The sequence below is a fragment of the Brienomyrus brachyistius genome, chromosome 10, assembly GCF_023856365.1.
Source record: "Brienomyrus brachyistius isolate T26 chromosome 10, BBRACH_0.4, whole genome shotgun sequence".
In the NCBI taxonomy this organism is placed as follows: domain Eukaryota; kingdom Metazoa; phylum Chordata; class Actinopteri; order Osteoglossiformes; family Mormyridae; genus Brienomyrus; species Brienomyrus brachyistius.
The window spans coordinates 23116658-23138274 of record NC_064542.1 but is presented as its reverse complement, the minus strand read 5'-3'; the positions used below and the strand labels follow the sequence as shown (position 1 = coordinate 23138274).

The following is a 21617-nucleotide window of genomic DNA, read 5'->3' as shown; positions in this document are numbered from 1 at the left end:
TCAGGGGCCCCAAGGAAAGGAGGTTCCCTCAAAGGAGGCAAATGACGGCAGTCTCTAGTCTTGGGCACCAGGAAAAAGGAGGTGCCCTTCAAAGGAGGTGCAAGAGGCCAATCGCCAGTCTGAGGGGTTCCAGAAAAAGGATTTGCATGACAGAGGTTTCTGGACTCAGGGGCTCCAGGGAAAGGAGGTGCCCTCAAAGGAGATGAAAAACAGTGGTCTCTTGTCTCAGGGAAAGGAGATGCTCTCAAAGAAGGTGAAAGACAGCAGACTCCAGTCGCAGGGAAAGGAGGTGCCCTCAAAGGAGGTGCAAGACAGCAGTCGCCAGTGGAAAGGAGGTGTATGACAATGGGGTCTCATCACAGGGGCCCCAAGGAAAATAGGAAACAGACAGCAGTCAGGGGCCTCAGGAAAAAGGCGGTGCCCTCCAAGAAGTATTTGCCAATGCTAACCCCAGGGAGAGATCCCAGGTTGAAATTTGCATGTATGTTCAATAAGTGCTGAAGAGTATCTGGCACATACCCAGCAGGACTGTACCAGAAAGGTGCTGGAACAGAATCCGCCCTTTGGGAGAACATGGCTCTTAGGACTCCGGGGGCCACAGGAGCCCCAGACAGGAAAATGATGTGTGCCCGGGCTCCCTCAGCTCCTCGGTTTGTGAGCCTGTAAGTGTGTCGGGGCAGCCAGAGAGAGGCTCAGGACAGGCCTGAGGGGAAGCGCAGGCCTTGCCACTGTCACTGTGGACAGACAGACAGACAGCCATGTGTGGCATCCTGGGACCAAACAGCCCCAGCTTGCCCCACCCATCCTGGCTCACAGGCAACTGGTGCAGATGCCGGTTTATTGCTACGTGTCGAGAGCCACGTGGCAGCCCCGTGAAGCGAGGAAGAATGAGGGCATACACATACTCCTGCTAGGCTCACCAAGCCCCCCCAAACACACACAGACACAGGCACGCACAGACACACACACGCACACACAGGCAGCAAACTAATACAGGTATATGCAAGAGTGATTACATATCCTCATACAGACATATGGTCCTTGGAAGAAACAATTCACAGAGTAAACGTGTACATAAATACAAGTGCGCACACATGCGCACACACACACACACACACACAGGTTTGTAATTATATCTTTGTGGGGACTCTCCATTAATTTCTATGGGAAAACTCTAATCCCAACATGACAACATTAATCCCAACCCAGCCCCAACCTTAAACACAAGTTACCACACAAAATATGAGAGTTTTGGCATTTTTAGTTTTTTCATTGCATTCACAGATCTTTGTGGGGACTTGAAAAATGGTCCCCACAATGTGAAATTAAGAGGTTGTTATCAGACTGAGGGGAACTTTTGGTTCTCACAATGTAATATAAACATAATCCAGACACACACACACACACACACACACACACACACAGAAATTCCCACTGCATGGGAATTTATTTCTGCATCCCCTCAACTCATTCCCTCGGGACTAATAAGAGCTCATTCTAACCCAAAACTGTGGAAAACTTATCCATATTTCTTGCTGTACGGCAATGTTGTGGTAAATGCATATGCCTCATGGGCGAAGGAAATGCGAGCAATGCAGCCCGTCAGCGATGATCCGGCAGCATCACGCTCTGGCGGGAGCCCGGGGTTAAATGACAACGCGGGCCGTGTGAAAATAATGTAATCGGTATTCATTATATCAGTGACAAGGAGAAAATTCCAGCTCACCCCGTCTGTCACCCCCTGCAGCCCCGTGGGGATTTGGTGAAGGTTAATTTATTTAAATCTCCCGACCACTCATTTCAATTCCATTAAACAAAACTAATGAATCTTTCGTTTGCAGTCTAATCAGCTTACGCTGTCAAAGTCCCCAGATCTTTCCAGGAACACAACAGCTGGGGAGTAAGAGGAAACTTCCAGCTTTTACCCACAAAGGCTGGAAGAGCGAAAAGGTCACCTCAGCCTCTGTGCAGTGCCATTCCTGTGTCCCAAGCGCATGCATGTCACTTCTGTGAGCAGACAGAATGTGATCACTGGGAGGCCACCCCAGGTGCTGGGTTTCCTCACCTTTGGGGCCTTAAAGAGACTCCTTTTAACATATCCTAGGGATTAGTGTCTCCCACATACTCCAGCATGATTGTTTAATTACAGGTAATCATCTCGCCGCAAAAATTAAAAGTGCAATAAGCAGAGGAGGCTTGCAACACGCAGCTTCTCTTTTATATCGCAATCCAGCTGTTCAAGTCAGGCGCTCCATGTTTATCCGCTGCCCATTCACTCTCTCGCACAGTGGGGAATGTACCTCAGCACAGCTGTGTGAGAGCTAAGCGGTCAGCCGCACTCTGGGTTTAAATGCTGCCCATTCACTCTCTCGCACAGTGGGGATTGGACCTCAGCACAGCTGTGTGAGAGCTAAGCGGTCAGCCGCACTCTGGGTTTAAATGCTGCCCATTCACTCTCTCGCACAGTGGGGAATGGACCTCAGCACAGTCGTGTGAGAGCTAAGCAGTCAGCCGCACTCTGGGTTTAAATGCTGCCCATTCACTCTCTCGGACAGTGGGGATTGGACCTCAGCACAGTCGTGTGAGAGCTAAGCGGTCAGCCGCACTCTGGGTTTAAATGCTGCCCATTCACTCTCTTGCACAGTGGGGAATGGACCTCAGCACAGTCGTGTGAGAGCTAAGCGGTTAGCTTTGTGCCCTATTAGCTCCTCTGCAAATTGCCTGCTTTAGCTCTCCCTCATGGCTCTGTGTGTCTCCTGCCTCTCACCTTTTATTTTGCAGCCATGAACCCTACCCCCATATAATCCATTTATCCACACCGCACTCAACATCAGGCTCTCCGTTCTGCTCTCTATACCAACTACTGTTGGGCCCCCCTGAGCTGGACCCAGACACCCAGCCTTCAGAAGGGTACAAATGGCTCCCCGCACCGGACCAGGGCACCACCCCGTCTTCATTACCCTTTCTCTCTCATATAACGTATTCATACACCCTTTCCTATTTGTTATTCTTAAACATGCACTTTTTGCCGTTACTATTTTCCAAGATTCCTATTCAAAGAATATCAGAAAATCACATATTTAGAGTGTTTTTTTCTTCCCATTTGACTCCCTACCAAAGATTCATCGTAAATAACTGTGAAGTACTTTGCAACAAACTTGCTTGGAAAAACGGACTAAATAAATTGGACTGATTGAATTCGAGAGCCCCCACGCGCCACAGGCTGCCGTAAAATCCGTTTTCCTTGAGTGTCATTTCCCAGGATGCACCGCTGAACACTGTGTGTCCCACGTGATGACCTGCACAGCGCCTTCTCGCCAAGGAGCTGAAAGTGCCTCGGGTGTAAACACAAGCGACATTTATTTATTACACCCACAGAAAAAAAAAAATCACATCAGCTCAATTACGAAACATGGACGAGAGCTGGTTTTATTGTTAATGTAATCATTCTGAATCCAGTTAGAGTGAAAAGGGGACAAAGTGAAAGTGACAAGAAATTAATGTAGGAACATTAGCAAGAACATTAGCGAGAAATAAAAACATACTGGCCGACCGTGTATTTCGATGGTCTTCTTGTCAAGATCATGATGACCCGTCTTCCTGAAACCGAACTTTGAAAGAGCAGAGGAGGGGTGGTCTGTATGTTTCCTCTTTGGTCACATTTAAAATGAGATACATGCAAAAGAGAAATGAGCACATGCAAGAACTTCTCACAAAAGTACACCTGTGATACCTCTTCTTGCTCACAACTTCCTAACCGTTAGGCTAAGCGACACCTTTGCTCTATGGCTTTGTTGGTTGTGAGTTTAGGTCCTGATGCTCTAAGCTATCAGAGACTCATGTAAAAAGGAGACCAGAATTTCCCCGACAGCTTGGCTGTGCACCCTGGTTAACTGTGCTGCGTAAATGAAATATGACCTAAATGCTACCTTCATTTAGCCCAGAAAGACTGGAAGAGACGAGAGGGATAGAAACACCCAGACAGCATTCCCACTTAGAGAGAACACGCCACTTCTATGCCGCACAGGCATTGTGGGAATCGGTGCTCAGATGCAAAGGAGTGCCGGCTCGAGCTGTGGGCCGCGTCTGTCTCACGCTGCCCTGTATATGGAACTTTCCCTGAAGCACCATTTCCTTGAATTGCCCTTCCTCTCTCCTACCAGCAGCCCAAGACCCATTAGGCCTCCTCGGCGAGCTCGAATCCCTCAAAAATGATGAGTGCTGGTGTTCCTTCTTACCCTCCAAAAATTTCATGGTCTATTTATCCCATTGATCTGCTTTCTTAAAATGCATTTTCCTTCCCGACAGACGAATAAAAAAATAAAAAGCGGATATGGGTCGGGGCTATGATACGAAAAGCCGCCAGATCTCTGCAGCCATTGTCGGTGTCACAAACGGCGAGGAAACGTGATTAGCGTTTACTCTAATTAATCTCTACTAATCCCACACATGTGACTCAGAAGACGGAAGGATGAATGAGCGACAAATGAGGATCTTTAGTCAGGCAGAGGCTTGCAAAGATTCTTGCCGGCCTTGCGTCAGCGTGGGCTGCTGCTCCACTCGTTCTGCGTCGGTATCTGCACCAGATTGGGAGATGCTCGTGTTCAATTCCCCCTTTGTAGCGCGGTTTGAAACTGTGGCTTGAAAAATCTGGGAGACAAGCAAGGAAGTTTAATTTTCAGGACAACACGGCTCTAATAAGGAGGCCAGTAATGTACCGCGCCTTCCGTGACAAACGTCAGATCAGAGGGAATTAGGGGACAGTTTACAAGGAAGGCCAAGTATCGCACAGAGATGGGCATTGTCTTCCCTAACAGAGACAGACGACACATGCTGGAGTATATTTTGGTCCAGAATCCATTTGCCTTGTGTACTTATGTACCAATTATGTACTTGCACCAATGTAACCCCCAGTGTAGGTGTTAGCCGCCCATCAACACGCAATCATTCCATGTCAAGAAGCAGTGAGAACAACTGCAAAAACCTCTAGATGGCAAAGCACACCCTAGTGAATGCGCAGTGAAGAGCAATCAGTAGGCACTCACAACTCTCCGAAATGAAGGTGTTTGGTTTTAAAGCTATTTCAAGATGCAACTGAAAGCCTGGAAAGGCAAGACAGTGCTGCCAAATGCCTAATTTCTGTCTATATTTACTTGGGCATTCTGTTCCTGGTGGTACAAAGTGAGCTCTCACAGTGCACGCAGGCATCAATCGATGGCTGCTGTCACATTCCTTCATCACGGGATGCGTCCGGCTAACGGTAGGGGACATGTTTTTTGGCAGCCTTCCAAAGCACTGGCTTAGTGGCACCGATCAAACTAGCTGAAGAGGCCACCAGACCAGACAGACAGACGGTAAACTGCTAGCAGGGGGTGTGCCAACCACACTGCTTACTCCTGGGGGGTTATTCCACAAATGATGGCCACAACATCTCTCAAAGTTCCCGGTCACTCTACTCTCACATCACATACTCAACACCAAGTATTAATTTGTGGTTCTATCACATAGGGGACCCAAACATACAAACATTTGAAGAGAGTTAGTCTGCCTGTCATGACAGAACAACAGATGACTGATTAGACCAAAGCAGCAAACTTGTTAAGAATTCAGTATTAAAGCACCTCACTTGGGACAGTTACACACTGATACAGAGAAAATTAACAGTAAAAACCAAGTAACAGAAAGTAGTAAAAAAGACAAAATGCCTTAAAGACAGCTCAGTCCACAGAGATGGGAGATGGGGACTGGTTTTGAGGAAGGCTTGGACAACTAGGAGGCCATAAGTAGGTGAGTCTGGGACACTGCAGAGAAAAAAGAGCTCAGCTGCTTTGAACAAACATGGTCTTCAATCTGCACCTCATCAGAGGATCAAAATGTTGCATCAGGCAGACAGTGGCTCATCCAGAGTATGAAGGAGGAGGGTGCTTTAATCATGCCTAGTCTATGTCCTCTAATGAAGTGTCATAAAAAACAGTGTCAGTTAGATGGATATTCATTCTATAGGCCGTTAAACAACTAGTGCTGGTTGCTGTAAGCCGGAGGAGATGACAACACCAGCTTTAAAGACGGGCTGAAGAATGTCTTGGCAAATGAAACATAACCAGGCTTCAGGAGATCCAGCAGCCAAACAAACGCAGCTGCAGCTCCTGGACATCCAGATACCCGGCCACCGCGAGCACACCTCCTTCACCTAGAGGAGCAGATCACAGGCAGGAGCATAGGGCACAGGCTTCCCAAGGTCATATGACCATCTGTTAGCTCAGATAAAACAGCGCCGCATTCCCAGCTGTTGGCACTTTGTCTCCTTGTTGCAAGACAGTCATGTTAAAGAGGGGAAAAATATTAAAATGCGTAAAGCTGGGTTTGGATACAACCCCCTTCCTAAATCAAGGACAAGTTCTGCTTCGAGAGGGAGGCCAACAACAAGACGTGCCCCTAAAAAAAGTGTATCAGAAGTCTGATTAGATGTTAAGATTATGGGACAATGCAAAAAAGGAGATTGAGGCTCAGGACACTTTCAGGGTCGGCTTAGACGCCGGCACCGAAGACTCAACAGCAAGCAAATACAGGCACTGAAAATGAAATGCAAAGGGCAGAAGCGTTGTGCAACCGGGAATGTCTTGTGGATTACCGCAAGCCGTTGTCTGAAGCAATTTGGGAGTTTTATGTGCTGGGGACATTCTTCTGTCTTTCGGAATAGATGATAGCCAGTTACTGACCCCTCATTTCACAAGACTCTCCACCCTCCCCCAAAGCTAGGCCATGCCACTCTTGCCTGGCTAGAAGAAAAGTTTCAAGTTCTTTTCATTTTACAACAAAACCGCTCTCACTGCTGGTATCTCCTTCAGGAGTGCCAGGTCTCATCTAGCACTGTCACTGCTGGTCTCTCCTTCATACACAAGGAGCCCCAGGTCTCCTCCAGCACTCTGCTATCATCTCCGTAATACACAAGGAGACCCAGGTCACCTCTAGCTAGGGGTGGGCGACTTTCCAAAAAAAAAAACAATCATATTATGATCTTTATAACACAAAATCACAATCCTCAATTTAAATTAAATTTTTTTTTTAGAAATGTACTGTCAAGAATACCCAGACTCGAACAAACCTAAAGACTTATCTATTAATACCATTTAAAACACTATATTGAATTAAAGACACAATTTTCAAAATGGGAATTAAATCCTGCTTTAAATTTTACGTTATGCTGGATGCATCCTTTTAAGGTGGTTGAATAGATCTGTTGTGTTATGAATAAATGAAAGGTGCACTTGCATAGTGCTTTTCAAGATACCCAAAGCTCTTCACAGAAGCAATGGGGAGCCTCTGGAAGTGCCGAATGTGGCCTGATGAAGTTTACGGATAACTTTGTTTTGTGAAATATCTGCCTGTGTAGCCCAATTTGCACCTCGCACGTCTATGCATGCACAACATTTACACTTCACAGCATTTTTTACGATGGTGCCAAATTTGTACAACTTTGTTTATTTTCACGACCTGCCCTGATCCTGTTAATATTTCTTTTCACTCCATCACTTTCATTTTACGGACTGCTTGTCAGCCCGGAATGGGATTCAGACAAACAGATATTCTGATTTTGCATTCTTTTTGCTCTTTTTGTGTCTGAGTGCATGCTTATAGGATACATAGGTAACAGTGTTCACCCAAAAACTGGAAATGGACAACCAGAGTGAACACTTAAAATGACAAGCAAAGAAAATAGATCAGGTAGCTACACCATGGGCCCGTGCTACGTTCACAAACCAACAGAATGACTTCCTACTAGATGGTGGTGCTGATTGGCCATGTTATATCATGTGTCTCTATTAAAGGGTCTCTTTCATGTGTGACATATTTGAAAAACAACTCGGCTATCGGCATGGCAGATGAGGAAGTGTGGTAAGGGCCGGGTTAGCAATAGGACATAAACGATCACAATCTCTACATTTTGCATGAAAACTAGATCGTGGACATCTTCAAGATCAATCATAAAATCATCAGATTGCCCAACCCTAACTCCTAACTTATCAGGCAGTGGGAAATGTTTGTGAGGACCCCCGCCAGGGCCGCTGCTTGAAGAAAACCTGTGCTGGAACATGGGATAAAAATCGTGATTCTCCAAATGACAGAAACTCCTAAAGCTGAGATTTTCGTCCTGCAAATCAGCACGGTGACGACAGCAAAGAAGGGAGAGCATGAGATTGCCCTTCCAGTCCTGATTGATGTCTACCTGCCTGAAGACTGCTATCAGCCAGCAAAAGGCCCAACTAAATTACAAAGTGCATTGATATTCTTTTAAAGCCTCCTTAATTCCCTCGGTGACAGCTGCTTCAGTACAAATGAATCCCGTTCCATACCCGGCACTGAGCTGCAGTACGGAGGGAATGACAGGTGATTCGAAAAGTCTGAACAGTCCCCGGGCAAAGCTGCAGAGTCCTCTCCCATGCTTTCCAGCGAGTGCGGCGTGGAAATTAGTCTGCTCAGATCAATGCAGCTCGCTATGCAAATGTAAGGGCTGTTTCTCCCCGAGCTTTATGGGGTAATAAAATGCCGCTGCTGTCCACCACGGCGGCAGCTGTCCGACGAGACAGCCAGCATCGCGCAGAGATTAACGGCCAATGGTCAGCTCTCCCGAATCGTCTCTTTAGAAGGAAAGGAGATGGAGGCCCGCGTCTCCTCTAATTGATTTTCCCAGCTGCGGAGCCTCCTCAGAAGAGCGGCTGCAGGCTCGCCCTCTGCCAAACGCACCCTGCGTGGCGTTTAATACCTTTTTAAGCCATAGCGGGATGGGTGTTCCACGACTCCTCCATGTCATGGATTAATATCCGGGCTTAACCACAAACCATATAAGTTTCAAAACTATTTAGTTACAGATAATGACTAAAACAGCAGTGAGCCAGAGGGAGTACGAGCGCGGCTCCATCACAGCCTGCCACGGGCCGCATGGCTTACAAAGGTGGGCACAGGCCCAGACATTTCACAGAGCCAGCATGACTTTCCATAAATAGGCCGGGGCAATGGCACCTTCGGCTGCCCATAAATTAAAACACCAGCAGCTACTGCAGACACAGGAAACTTTCGAATCGTATGTGTGTCTATGGTGTGGGGGGGGGGCAAGGCGCGGCTCGGCAAGTTAACGAAAGGCAACAGAAAGAAAAATCATCTCAGAAAAGCAAAAGTCAACTGTAACCTGGAGGGGGAGAGGAGTTAGTGGGACAAAGAGCAGGTCGCCCCTGTGTGCAGACGGTACGGAAGGGGCTTTGCGAGCACTGGGCAACTGCATGATGCACCACGCAGTGAGCGCAGTTTCAAGCGTAAGGGTCATCTGTTACTGGTGGGGGAGGGGGGGGGCGATTTCTAGAGTATTTCTGCCTGTGGGGGAATTACAAAATGTTCCCAATCAGGGACCAGTATGGACTCCTTTTCCCCATGTAATTCTGGGGGATGGATATACTAATCGACATCAAATCAGAACATCTGAGAGACTTCAAAAAAGTTGCTTGTAGCCTTTGCATTAACCACTGATGGGGATGGGCTACAGCAGCGAGCTCCTCCTCAGCTTTGCTTGAGGATGGCAGCACAAGCTCCATAAGATAATTAGCAGTGACAAACGGGCGGCTTAGAAAAGCAGACGCAGCAGACGCCTGTTGAGCGTGGTCTTTGGGTGGGGGCAAGGGGCCATGCCAAGGAGCCTGTCTCCAGTACTCATTCCCAACAAGAGCAACTACTCCAAAGGCTGACGGCATGGACATTCTGCTCTGTCTTCTACGCTCTGCAGCATGGTAGGGATGGGTGAGAGGTGCCACCTCTCCCATCTCCGGGCCAGCTCCGGCGAATCTGACGGCCACCTGGCCCGGTCCATATGGGGGACCCTACGCCCCAGGTGCCCATTACTGATGTGTCGCTCAGCGGCCCCACAAAGCGGCCCCAAACATGTCATGCTTGAAGGTGGGAATGAGCACTTGGACATGAAGCTGAGGAGAGGGAGCAGCCTTCACTCGGGGGTCAAATGCTGCACTTCCATAACCACCCACGGGCCTTGACAGGAGGTGCCGGGAATGGGAATTGCAGGGTACAGCACCGCCACCCGCAGCTGACTGGCTGTATCCCACGGCTAATGATGGCTGGCTGAGATTGGGATGGGAAGCGTGCAATGAGCTCCATTCCGCTTAGAGAGGATTCGTGGCTTTAAACGAGCTGTTTGTGCGACTTCCACACACAGGCCATTGCCGCACACACAGGGACCAGAAAAAAACATCTCTAGATACTAAAAAGTAACAGGCTTTGCCACAGTGTCCCCACAATGTAGTAAATACAAACCCACAAGCACGCACACGCACGGAAATCACCACAAAAGCAAGCAGAAAATAAATGGGATTATATACATTATGAAAGAACCTTCCACATCATCATCATCTCTGTTCTCATTTCTTTTCCTGCAGCTTGGGGAGACTGAAAAAACACTCTATGTTTAGCCACAACACAACGGCAAATGTGGTCTTTCAATAGCTTCAATGTGAGGCAGATCATAATGGAAATTAGCGAGCTTCTCTGGAGCCAGTCTACTCGTGTTTTAACATGACTCTTTCAAATCACCCAGAACCGATACTGTAGTAATTCATTTATAACGTGGCATAAACAAACATAAGTGAGATACAGTTGGGTAATTATACCAGAAACAGCCGCTTTACTTGGCCTTAATTTCCTTCTGTGACAATTTACCGGTTTGGTCTGCAGCCCGTAGCCAGTGTGGAATCACATAATCATTCATAATCATGTCAGTAGTGCTGTTATCATACGCTTTCATGGACAGGAAAGCAGCCCCCTTTTACTGGCTAATCCTAGGATTCTGTGCCAGTAGGAGACCCAGGTTAAAAAGAAAGAGGCTTGCAGCTACGCGGAGTGGATGCCTGGTCGGGTTCAGACAGAGAGTACTGTCCGTTAACAGGGCAGCCTGCAGCTTCTCTGTGGACCGGCCATTAATACTGGTGTCATACAGGACGACGCAGTGAATAATCTCTGTTGGGCTCTGCAGCTCAGCCGCACGTCGGACAGGAATTGAGGGGGACCGGCAGCTGAAACCTTTCACTGCCTGCCAGCTGTAACCCCCCAGCACACCCCCAACGCGTAGCCCTTGGGGCAGATCTGAGATGTGCGGGGGCAATCTGCAGGGACAGCAAGCGGCATTAGCGAACTACATTAAGACTGCAGGCCTCTTAGTACCCTCCCCCCTTCCCCCAAGTCCTGACACGTCGCACACCACCCACGCTGACAGGGCAGAAACAGGGGATGCAGAGGTGGCACGGTGTCTCCTGCTGTCCCGCATTACAGTTTAATTCCTTTAAGCGGGATAGGAAGACTGCTACGGTGGGAGGATGAAGAGTGACACGGGGCTGTGGCTGTTCCAGCGGCCTGGTTGGCCACGGACTCGCACCGAAGGTCGGCGGCGGGGGCTGGCGTGGTAGTAAAAGCTCTGAGAAGCTTAATGCATTTTTCTTCCCAATCTTCCTCTTCTGCAGGGAAGAAACAGCACTCTGTCTCCAAGCCCCCGGCCTTGACGGATGCTTCACCCTGCCTCCATTAAGCCGCCTTCCGTCCTCGGACAGAATGCCACATCCATTTGCACATCCAGAAACTTACCAGTGCAAACCCCATTTAAAACTGCACTCCAGGAAGCAACAGCATGACTCTCTCATCTATGGGCCCACCGCTCACTGGGGCTGCAGGTATGCAGTGTGCGCTGCGGCCTACTGGTTCTTGCCAAGGGGGTCCGGGCATTTCTCTCCCGGAGAAATCAAGTGAAGCATGAGAGAAAAAAGCTCCAGCTGCTAAGAGACCTGCAGGACGTTAGCTGAACCAGTGCCTTGGCGGGTGTCCGAAAACAATGAGATGTACCTCCTGGGGAGTGGTGTGGGGTGTCCATCAGTTATCTCTAGTCCAGATGCTTCCGACCTGGACGTCTAATTAAGCCCCAATGAGAACCTCAGGAAGACCAGTCGGATGAGCAGGGGTGTCCAGATAGAGCAGACCGTCTTTTTACGGTACAGCCAGTTTTATGGCAAAGCCAGATGTTCTCAACATTAAAAATGACACCTCGTTAGCAGAAACAGCCACGAGGTGGAATAATACCACATATCAAAGATAAAGAGAGGATTCCCACATGGATGTACACGGCCTGGCACAAGTCACAGACTTTAAGGGGCCCTTTGATCTACCATGAGTGGCGACAGTGAAAATAAAATGAAAATCCGCATGTCGTGATGTACCCCTAATGCGTAGAGGCTTGCTTAAATATTTTATTTGGGCGTCATGCCGAACATTGTCAGGAAGCTTGCGAGTTTAATAACTGTGTAGGGCAACACACAGCTGACTCTCACCGATTTGGGGCGTACGATTGCAGGGATTGAGTTAATGACCTTGCTTTTCACTTTCTTTCTTTCTTTCTCCGCCAAACAGAGCACATCCCGCTCCACACACATGCTGGCATAGTCCACAAAGAAAACCGCAAGGAACGGTGACCTTAGTTTAGCTAGATAAAGCTTCTCTGACACATGAGGAAAACAGAATTACCAGGATGTTGGGAGGATTTACCAACATGAAAAGCCGCTCCATTCTATTGACATTAATCCATATATTACTGCTCCCCCGCAGGCGTGACCGACACGATTCTCATTCCTTTGAAATGGGGAAAAAACTAATTTAATGTGTCAGACAGTGGAACGACCGCGTAGTCCGCAAGTAAACAAACGAAAGGGAATTCCGTGTTTCCCCTTCCGCTGTCCCTCTGGGACTCACGCCACCCCCCCGGCAGAGTGTCGGCTGAGGCACTTGGCGTACCTGCAGTTGGTGGGACTCTACATTACTTGCCCAACATCACCTCTTCACATTCAGCTGCTTTTGTCTAGGACCAGTACTGCCCTTATTCACGATGTGGGGGAGGGGCAACTGATGGGGTGTGGGATGCTTCTCGGAGACGGACCACTCCAGCCTGATGGATGGGCACAGGGAGGCCACGGGGCCTGGAGGTACTGGCGGATCAGACCGCGCAGCGGCAATCCTGGACCCGAGCCTGGAATGGCTGCTGTACACCGCTGGACGTCGTGCATATGGCGGCTCAGCAGGCAGCCGGTAGCAGGGCAGCAGGATGTGCCCTCTTCAGCGGCGGAAAATCTATCCTGCCCTCACATTCCCGCTGTGCGCTCTGCAGAGGTGGGTGGCAGGGTGGGGGCAGAGAGGAGGAGGGCTAAAGACAGGAATCCAGGAGAAATGACCACATCCTTCAGAAATCAAGGTGGAGAGGGAGGTGCAGTGCACTCACACACCCAGAGTGCACTCACACACCCAGAGTGCACTCACACACCCAGAGTGCCTCCACACTGAGTGATATCTGCCTCCACAAGTCGCGATTTGGGTCCGTTAATAGGCTGTTCCCCTTTGCCCCCGCTTTGACGGTTCATTCATTTTTGGGACTTGGGGTGAGGACGCACCAACTGACCCTAAAAACCAAACAGCAAGAGAGAGGCACGTGTGATCTACAGACGTGACAGCGCAGGTGCAGGCCGAGCATGTGCACACGCCGTCGGACACGCAGATCCACTTCACTAGGACATGGCACATAATGGCGATTTATTTTACCGCCGGCTCTTTGGATCGGGGGCTGCCCCCCTGCCGGTCCACGCCTGCGGCAAGAGCATCAAAAGCCGCCCAACAGCTGCCCCAGCGGACCATGAAATACGGAGCCATAAAGCAGCGGGAAGCCGTAAACCTGTATCCAGGCACTGATTTGTGGATCCAATTATTTCCCCTCTGTAATGGTTGTGTTCAATGCGATGATGTGAAGTCAGCGCTTGCCGATCGTAGCGGCTTAGACCCCGCCTCTGCCCCACCCACAATGCCAATGAAGAAATCCATAGGCCGACAGTGACAGCAGCCCCCTGTGACTGGCAAACAGTCTGCATGTCTTGGGACAATAAAATTACTGAGGAATAAAGAAAATGTGTGTCCAAAGTAAAGAAATTTAAATACAAAGCGGTGGGCTGAGAACAAAGGCAGACAGCTCATATCAGTAATAAATACCAGACATAAAAATGTTTTATTATAAATAGTGACCTGATAATACTATTTCAGTAAATGGTAATAACAACACACAGCCGTTAGAGTAATGTGGTGATTTAATACAGCAGAGATCGTCTTGGGAGGTGTGTTAAATTCCACAATATTTGTCCATTTGTTCACCTGTCATGTGACCAGGAAAGCATGCAGCAAAGGACGTAATCCAGCTAAATACTAGCTGTGGTACAGATAATGAGGCGGTCGGGGCTCTCCGGTGGACAGCACCACCGCAGGGCTTGGTCAGCCAAGCAGACAAGCTCCTGTCTGGGGGCTGCGGAGCCCTCCCCGTAGGCGGGGTGAGCAGGCGCTCACTGTCCCGAGGACAGGAAGGTAGCCTGCTGCTGGCCATTTCTGCTACACTCCACCTTAGATCTGCTCATCTTCAGAAGAACTTTGATAAACCACATCAAGGTTTGGGTCCAACAGACACGCTGCCACCAGGTCTGCGCCAGACCACCAGGTTGGCTTTCCTAGGCGGGGGGAAAGCCAACGACCAGCCGGGTTACGGGTCCGCGGAACCCTCAGCTTGTCTGTTTATGCCCCCTCACCCACCGAAGAGGTGGCTCGGCGCACCGCAGTAAGGCAGCGCGTGATGCGAGCATGCAGACGGAACCCTGCGAACAGGCCAAGGGGGGGAGGGGAGGGGGTTAGGCACAGGAAGCAGCCTGCAGGAGTAATCACTGCTGCAAAAGCCTCTCTCCAATTTCAGTGCTCTCCCCCATCTGCGGATCACCAAAGTGAGACTTAGAGGAAGTGTGTGGAGCAGCACAGGACAACAGGAGCCATCAGATGGAGGAAAAACCCTGCCTGTCCTCCTACCTGCCCTCCCCCGCAGTGTCTCCCACCTGGCCTCCTCCTCAACCCTCCTCGGCAGGTTCTCTGTCTCTGGTCTTTAATAGCTTTCTATGTTGAGACACCCCCTGCAGTCAGGGGTAGAGGAGGAGGATGTCAGTGCCCGGTTCTTATGTGGCATCCTGATGCCCAACTGGCATTCCCCTAGGATTTGCTACACTTATGGTCCCCAAAGAAACCAACACCCCCACCACTCAGATCAACTAACCTGCCCGTAGGGTAACTCCTGAACGGGGTGTCGCAACACAGGGAGAAAGCAGGCCCTGAGTCTCATACACTGATCCGAATATAGAGTACAGACGGTTTAATTACATTTACAATAAAATACATTTCATGAGACATTGGAGAAGCAAACCTAAAGAACCCCTCTGAGTTGCTGAACTTCAGCTAACAGACATCCTCAGTGACGTGAGGCTACATAATGAAAGGGGTGGGTCTGTGCTGGCGGCGAATGCTAAAACTCTGAAGGCACGGCAGCTGTTTATGGCAGCCTCTCGGCACAGCGGCCGGCTCTGTGGACCGTGGGAGTCTGGGCTTGGTCTGAGCCGCTCGCCGGGGACAAGGCCGCCTTTGACGCAGGTGCGGTTCCGATCGCATACTGGACAGCTTATGCTGGCCCTTGATATTTATGGAAGCAGAGGCGTCCTGGGGGAACTATGGGGCCTTATGTGCGTGTTTGTGAGCCAAATAGGTATGGAAACCCAAGGAAAGGACTCAAAGGCCTGCAACCCTCCCAACACAGATGGAAAATTACCATCCCTGCCCTGTGGCTGGCCCATTGCTGGACGTCTGTGAAACACCCAAAAGGCATGAGGAGAAAAAGTTCACAAAATCTGAGAAGCAGGATCTTTGGAACCCTGGGGGGACACAACTGCCCTTTGCTGGGTGCTGTCTGACAGGGTGGAAAAGCAAACTCTTTTTGACTGGCCATGTGTGGCTCCCAGTACCCATATCCCCCCAGGATGAGACTGAGCCCCATGCTCTGGTTTCCCACAGTGGGATTTGGCATTTCGCTGAAGGAGCCCGTCATCCCGCTGGGTACGGGGAGCTGGGGTGAAGGCTGTGACTCTGCGTGCATGTGTGTGACTGTGCATTCTTCAGCCCTTTTTTCCCCATTTTAAAGTTTTTGTGGAGGCTGCAAAGTCAGGCAGAAAACTGCAATTAGGTAGCACAGCCGTGACTTATTTGAAGCCAGGATCCAAAAGGGGATATCCCAAACCCTGGCCCCCGGCGCTCCGCTTCCACAGCTCCCGCTACAAATGCAGAGTTCCAGACCTTCTGCCGTGAGGAAGGACGCACCCAGCACCCTGGCGGTGATTCATCACACCCTGTGTACGGCAGCTTCCAAGAGATTTTTTCCCTGGGAGCAGCAGGAAATATGTGTGTGTGTGTGTGTGTGTGTGCGCAACAATAAAAATGGCTGTTTGACTTCATCTCCCCAGGGGCCTGCATGCTCTGCAAGCGATGCACTAAATTACGGCCCGATTCCAACAGAGGAGTCCCTCCCCTCCTCGGGGATCCCTGCAGCCTGCGAGCTGGAAGCTCAGGCTTCCCCATCAGAAAACCCACTGGAATGAAGGCGCCGGTTGCTGCGTTTTCTGCCGTCTGCCTGTAATGCTAGGGGCAGCATCACCAGAACTTTCCACAGATGTGGCTTGCAGCTGACAAATTTAGAGGATGGCATGGGATCTTTGGTCAGAGGCAAAATCCAGCAGCTGGAGCCCCTGTCCCAGCCAGGACGCCAACCGTTAAGGTACCATTGGAGCCGACCCACCAGGCCCTGCAGACAGCTGGATTTATTTACTGCGAAATTCAGGCTAAACATTGCATTTAAAGGTTCAACAGCAGAACTCTGCCTGGAGTCTAGCAACCATTTGGGAAACAGACCAGTTCCACTACCATCAGGTGGCATGCTGCCCCAAACTGTGCCTTCGCCCCATCCCATGCTCCGGAGGGTGACAGCGGACGGGCGCCTGCAGCGGCTTCCCATCCTTCTACTGAACCCCAGATGTCATGGCCACTTGATTCCCAGTCATAATCTCAAGCCACCAGACTGCACTCGGCCGCCAAACCCCACTGGCTGCTGGGCCCTTCCACTTGTTCGCCTTCACTGAGAAACTTTTGGAAATAAAACTAGCAATTTGTTCCTTTTCAGCTCCTATAATGACCAACCGCTCAATCTCAGGCCAAAGTCAGAAGGGGAAATATAAATAAGCACTTATATTGGGTAACCAGATACAAACACAGAATCACTGGGCTGTTTGCAACATAGAAAGTAAGACTGAATAAGCAGGTAACTCATGATGACCAGCAACTGCTTAGCAGATAGGAAATTAAGAGAATGTCATACACCCCCCCCCCCCCTTTACCCACAGCAAACTTTAATTGGTTCTGGATAAACCCAGGACAGAAAAAGGCTTGGCAGAGCCCAAATGGCTCTCTTCTTGTGAGGGATAAAATGGTGCTTGTTCTCTTTCCCCAGGCTGGGACAACGCAGCTCTCATCGCGGGCGGCTCTGCGCGGAGGCAGTAAACCCGGCTCTGGACGCCAACCCTCAGACGCCTGGGCCAAGACCAACTCGTTCTGCCCAGTGACTTCAGATCTGCTTGGCCCAGGAAGCTGGAGGTGAGCGCGGAGCCAAAGTTGCCACTTTGCCACGAAGGGAAAAAACAAATAAGAGGACTGACAATATGGTGTAATGAAAACGACAAACGTTAAGTGACAATCAGAAAAACGGCTTTCAGAGAAAGCAGCAGAGCGTGCTTGACGCTCACAGCCAGCACGGCACAGCCTGATGCTGGAATACCCTTAACTGAGACATAATCCTATAAAAAGCACTTTACCCGGCAATTAAACATTAGCGTGACAGGCTCGGACAGGCCTGAAGGCACAGTGGACGTTTAAAGATGCTAAATGCAGTCTTCAGGGCTGACCTCGGAGGTGGGGCCTGGATGGCTTGGGCATCGCATCCCGGAAGCCTGACGCCAAAGTGGCCCTCTTAGCAGTGGCGCCAGTAGGGAGGAGCCGTAAATGGCCATGAAACAGCCAGCCCTGCCCATTCGGTCGAGCTGATTTGACAGTGAAGACGGAGCTCTGCTCCTGCCAGGGGGCTACTAAGAAAACAACAGCGCAGACTGAAAAAGGCAACTCGTCCTGAAAACAGGTTTCAGTGAAGCAATCCAATCTCTGGTTATCTGCTAGTAATTAGACTCCAGAAAGGCATGGCCAGTATTGATGAGATGTCAGTTACTGTGTTTTCCCCTCCCTTGAGCTGCTGCCGAAAGCAGTGCGTTATTAGTCCTCCCTCTGCTTTTACCACCCCCAGCAGGAAAGCCATCCTAATGACCACACATTCAGAACTGGGATATGATGAGGAGCGAGGAACCAGTAACCAAGGAAACTCAAGGCGTACCTGTAAATGAATAAAAGCGCCGGGTGACAGGCTTGCCCGCGTGTGCCTTCCGGGGGCGTGAAAGTGACCTGTAGCTCGGCTTACTGCTGCAGTGCAGCCACGTGCCAGTTAAGGCTGCTGAACGCTCTTTAGTACCGGCTGCACTGCACGGGTCATGTGAGTGCCGATAACTAGCTCTCTAACTCAGTAAGCAGTGCCAAACTCTAAACTGGGCTGACTGGAATTTACACTACTCAGCTAGCTGGCTAAAGTAATAAATAATAAATAATAATAATAACAACAACAACAACAATAATAATAACCAACAACCAACACACCAGCACCTGCTCCCCAGGGGTACCCCTGCTGCCGTCTGTCAGTCCAACAGCCACCCCACAGTGACCCCTCCCCAAGAACGGGGAGAGAGGCCCGACCGGGCTCCCGGGATTCCTACCCTCGGGAAAAGTTTAGGGGACAGCAGAGAGGTGTGGAGACAGCAAGGCTGTGCTAATAGCTGAAGGGGGGGCAGAATGCGACAGGCCACAAACAGCCAGGAATAAACAGCACTGAAATAGTACAAGTTGTACTTTATTCATCCCTGTGGGTTTAAAAACAAAGCGAAGAGACAAAAAAATAAACAGCAACTGAAACTGCAGCACCCTTGTAATCATAGACAGCTTCTGTATGAAGCTCTGCTCAAGCAAATTTAAGACGCCCAATTACAGAGGATTCCAGGGTCATGAATGTGCAGCAGTAGCTCAAGGTGGGCCCATTAGCTCCACTATTTCCCCTCAAAATATTGGATTAAAATACCCTGCTGGGTAATCAGTGGGCATTTTAATAAGACGATTATCCTTCTACATTCAGACCACTACCACCGTTCCTTTTAGCACATCACAACAATGTCTGGGACCTTGTCATTAAATTCACATAAATTCCCTTAACTATCCTTTGTTTGTGAATAAATGTACTGTTCAGCTAGTGCCAATTGTGGATGATATTTATCATTTATTTTTTTGGGGGGGGAGGTGGATAAAAGTAAATGGGAAAACTGACAAACACACTGTACGTAAACCAGCACACAAAAACTCACATTAGTGGGAAAAAGGACAAGCTTGTACAAATAAACTGAAGACACAGTTTTAACACCCTTTAAAAGCAAACACAGAATTGAAAACCAGACAGTTCATACAATAAAATCAGAGCATGAACGCAGTTTTCAATAACACACACTCACATACGCGCACACACACACACACACACACACACACACACACACACACACAAGGAAAGGGCACGGCGGGACACAGGGATAGCAACGAAACTTCATTCTAGGACTGGTGTGGAAACGCTGCCAGCCGCGGCCAGAGGGTACGGGAGCGTCAAAGCCGGCATTCATAAATCGGCAAGCCAAGCAGATAAAGCGGTGATTCACCGGAGTGGCTGCCGGACACATGAAAAAGGGACCCGACGCGGCTCCTCGGGGCTACGGCCACAAGAGGAGCAGCTCATCCAGCGCTTGACGGCAGGAAAGATAAACGCAAGAAAACCAAACAGAAGATCTGATGGCCTCCAGGTGATCGATTGGGTGTTGGAAAGAAGCGATTACACTGAAAAGCGAGCGAGGCTGGAGCAGAGGCGTGCATGGCACCCTGTAAACACAGCGGGCGGCGGACCGCTTTCCAGCTAGATCCACATGAAACACAAGACACCGTATCACTGACTAACGTCTGTCGGATTATTTAAGAAGACTGCCCGTGGGCTCTGCATACTGTCTTTGTAAACCGTGCAAACCGCTCAGACTTTGAAGGGTTTAATTTTCGGAGTGATACTGAGGCACATTACAGTATCTCCACACGATAACTAGAACCACCGCTGGTTCCGCTCCGCACGGCGACATCCGATCCGCACCGATGAATAAATAAAGTATCTGCTTGTGCCAGGACAATTAACTATTCATGAGTACTGGTCCCATTGATCCACGAAGGTGGACTAGATAGCTTTGAAACCGAGTTATCAGTAAAAAAAAATTAAAAATAAAAAAGGAGGCGAAAGACGGTGAGGGATCGAGACAAAGACGACGATGAAGCAACTTGGCAGCGAGACGCCGTGCGGTAAAGTTATCCCATACCTGTGTACTGCACGACAAACATTGTCCTCGGATCCGAAAGATTAACTCCTGCCGCCTGTAATCCCACCAATGTGAATGCAGTGCCAGCCGTCGGAGGAGGAAGGAGGGAGCGAGGGGGGAAGCGAGAGAGGGGGAGAGAGAGAGAGAGAGAGAGAGAGAGTCCCGAAGACGTCGAGAGTTGTGCTGCCGCCCGTTCCTCCTGCGCTCTGAGCTACATCAGGCAGGACGGATGGAGGAGGGACCGGCTCAGTAATAACCGTGTTTACACACACACACACACAGATTAGGCACGTATATATTTGCGGGGACATGCACACACGTGTGCCCGCTTTCGCCGTCGCCGAGGTGCTGGTCCGCGGCCAGACTCCGATGGGAGCGAGACTGACGGTGACTTAAGTAATTAGCAGGGAGTTGATCTGTGACCCCTCGGGAGTTATTGTGGCCAAAAGCTTCCTGCAAATCTCAGTTCTAGCAGTGCGCATATTTTAGACGGCAATAATTACGAAACATTCCGACAGAAAAGGGTAGATCGTGCTGAGCCTCACATACAACTGAAATGTGAACTCCGCCGTCATATAATGAAGGTCATAATAAAATACAGCTTAATTACCTAGAAACACCGAATAAGACTATAGAATAGAGGAATCACTGATGATTTATTGAATTCTCCGTATTAGACTAAAAGATTCTGCTGTGTTGTTGGCAGAGGCAACGCTGAAAAAAAACACAGAGATGCAAGAGAAATGACCCGAGGGAACAGCGAAGGATACTATAAAGAAAATACCCTGTTCTGCTGCCTGACAGCCTTCGCGGTTTGACTTACGGAGGAAAAAAAAGTCATTCGCAGAATGGTCCCAGATCCATTTCTAAGTTTAACTGAGAAACCAGCAGGCCGCTGATGTGGAACCAAACAAGGAGATAGTTGTTCAACTCCACGATCATCGCTGATCTGACTGAAAATGAACCGGTGGGGTAACAGTGGCATCCCTGTCTCTTATTTCTACCACTTGAAAGGAAATCGGGATGCGGAATAATGCGCACGAAGGAAAGAGCTGAGAGGTGAGACTAATATAACCCCACTAGACAGTGGTAGATTCAGACGGAGGCAGTTAGAGGAGCAACAATACCCACGCC

The 21617-nt window shown here is 49.5% G+C and overlaps 1 protein-coding gene across 11 annotated transcripts in view; it reads right to left on the bottom strand.

Annotated features, from left to right (window-relative positions):
- enox2 (ecto-NOX disulfide-thiol exchanger 2) overlaps positions 1 to 21617 on the bottom strand; it is a 159472-nt gene that overhangs the window by 72030 nt on the left and 65825 nt on the right. For 2 of the 11 annotated variants that reach the window (XM_049027584.1, XM_049027585.1), the window contains one exon: positions 14929 to 15029. The exons of 6 other annotated variants lie outside the window; for them this stretch is intronic. Coding sequence is in view for 1 of the 5 variants with exons in the window: in XM_049027581.1 (XP_048883538.1) it covers positions 20484 to 20505 (22 nt within the window). In the remaining 4 variants the exon portion in view is untranslated. Of the gene's footprint in view, positions 1 to 12834; positions 13199 to 14928; positions 15030 to 20483; positions 20670 to 21617 lie in introns of those variants that run through there. 3 more of the 11 variants (XM_049027583.1, XM_049027581.1, XM_049027586.1) reach the window with 3 other exon arrangements.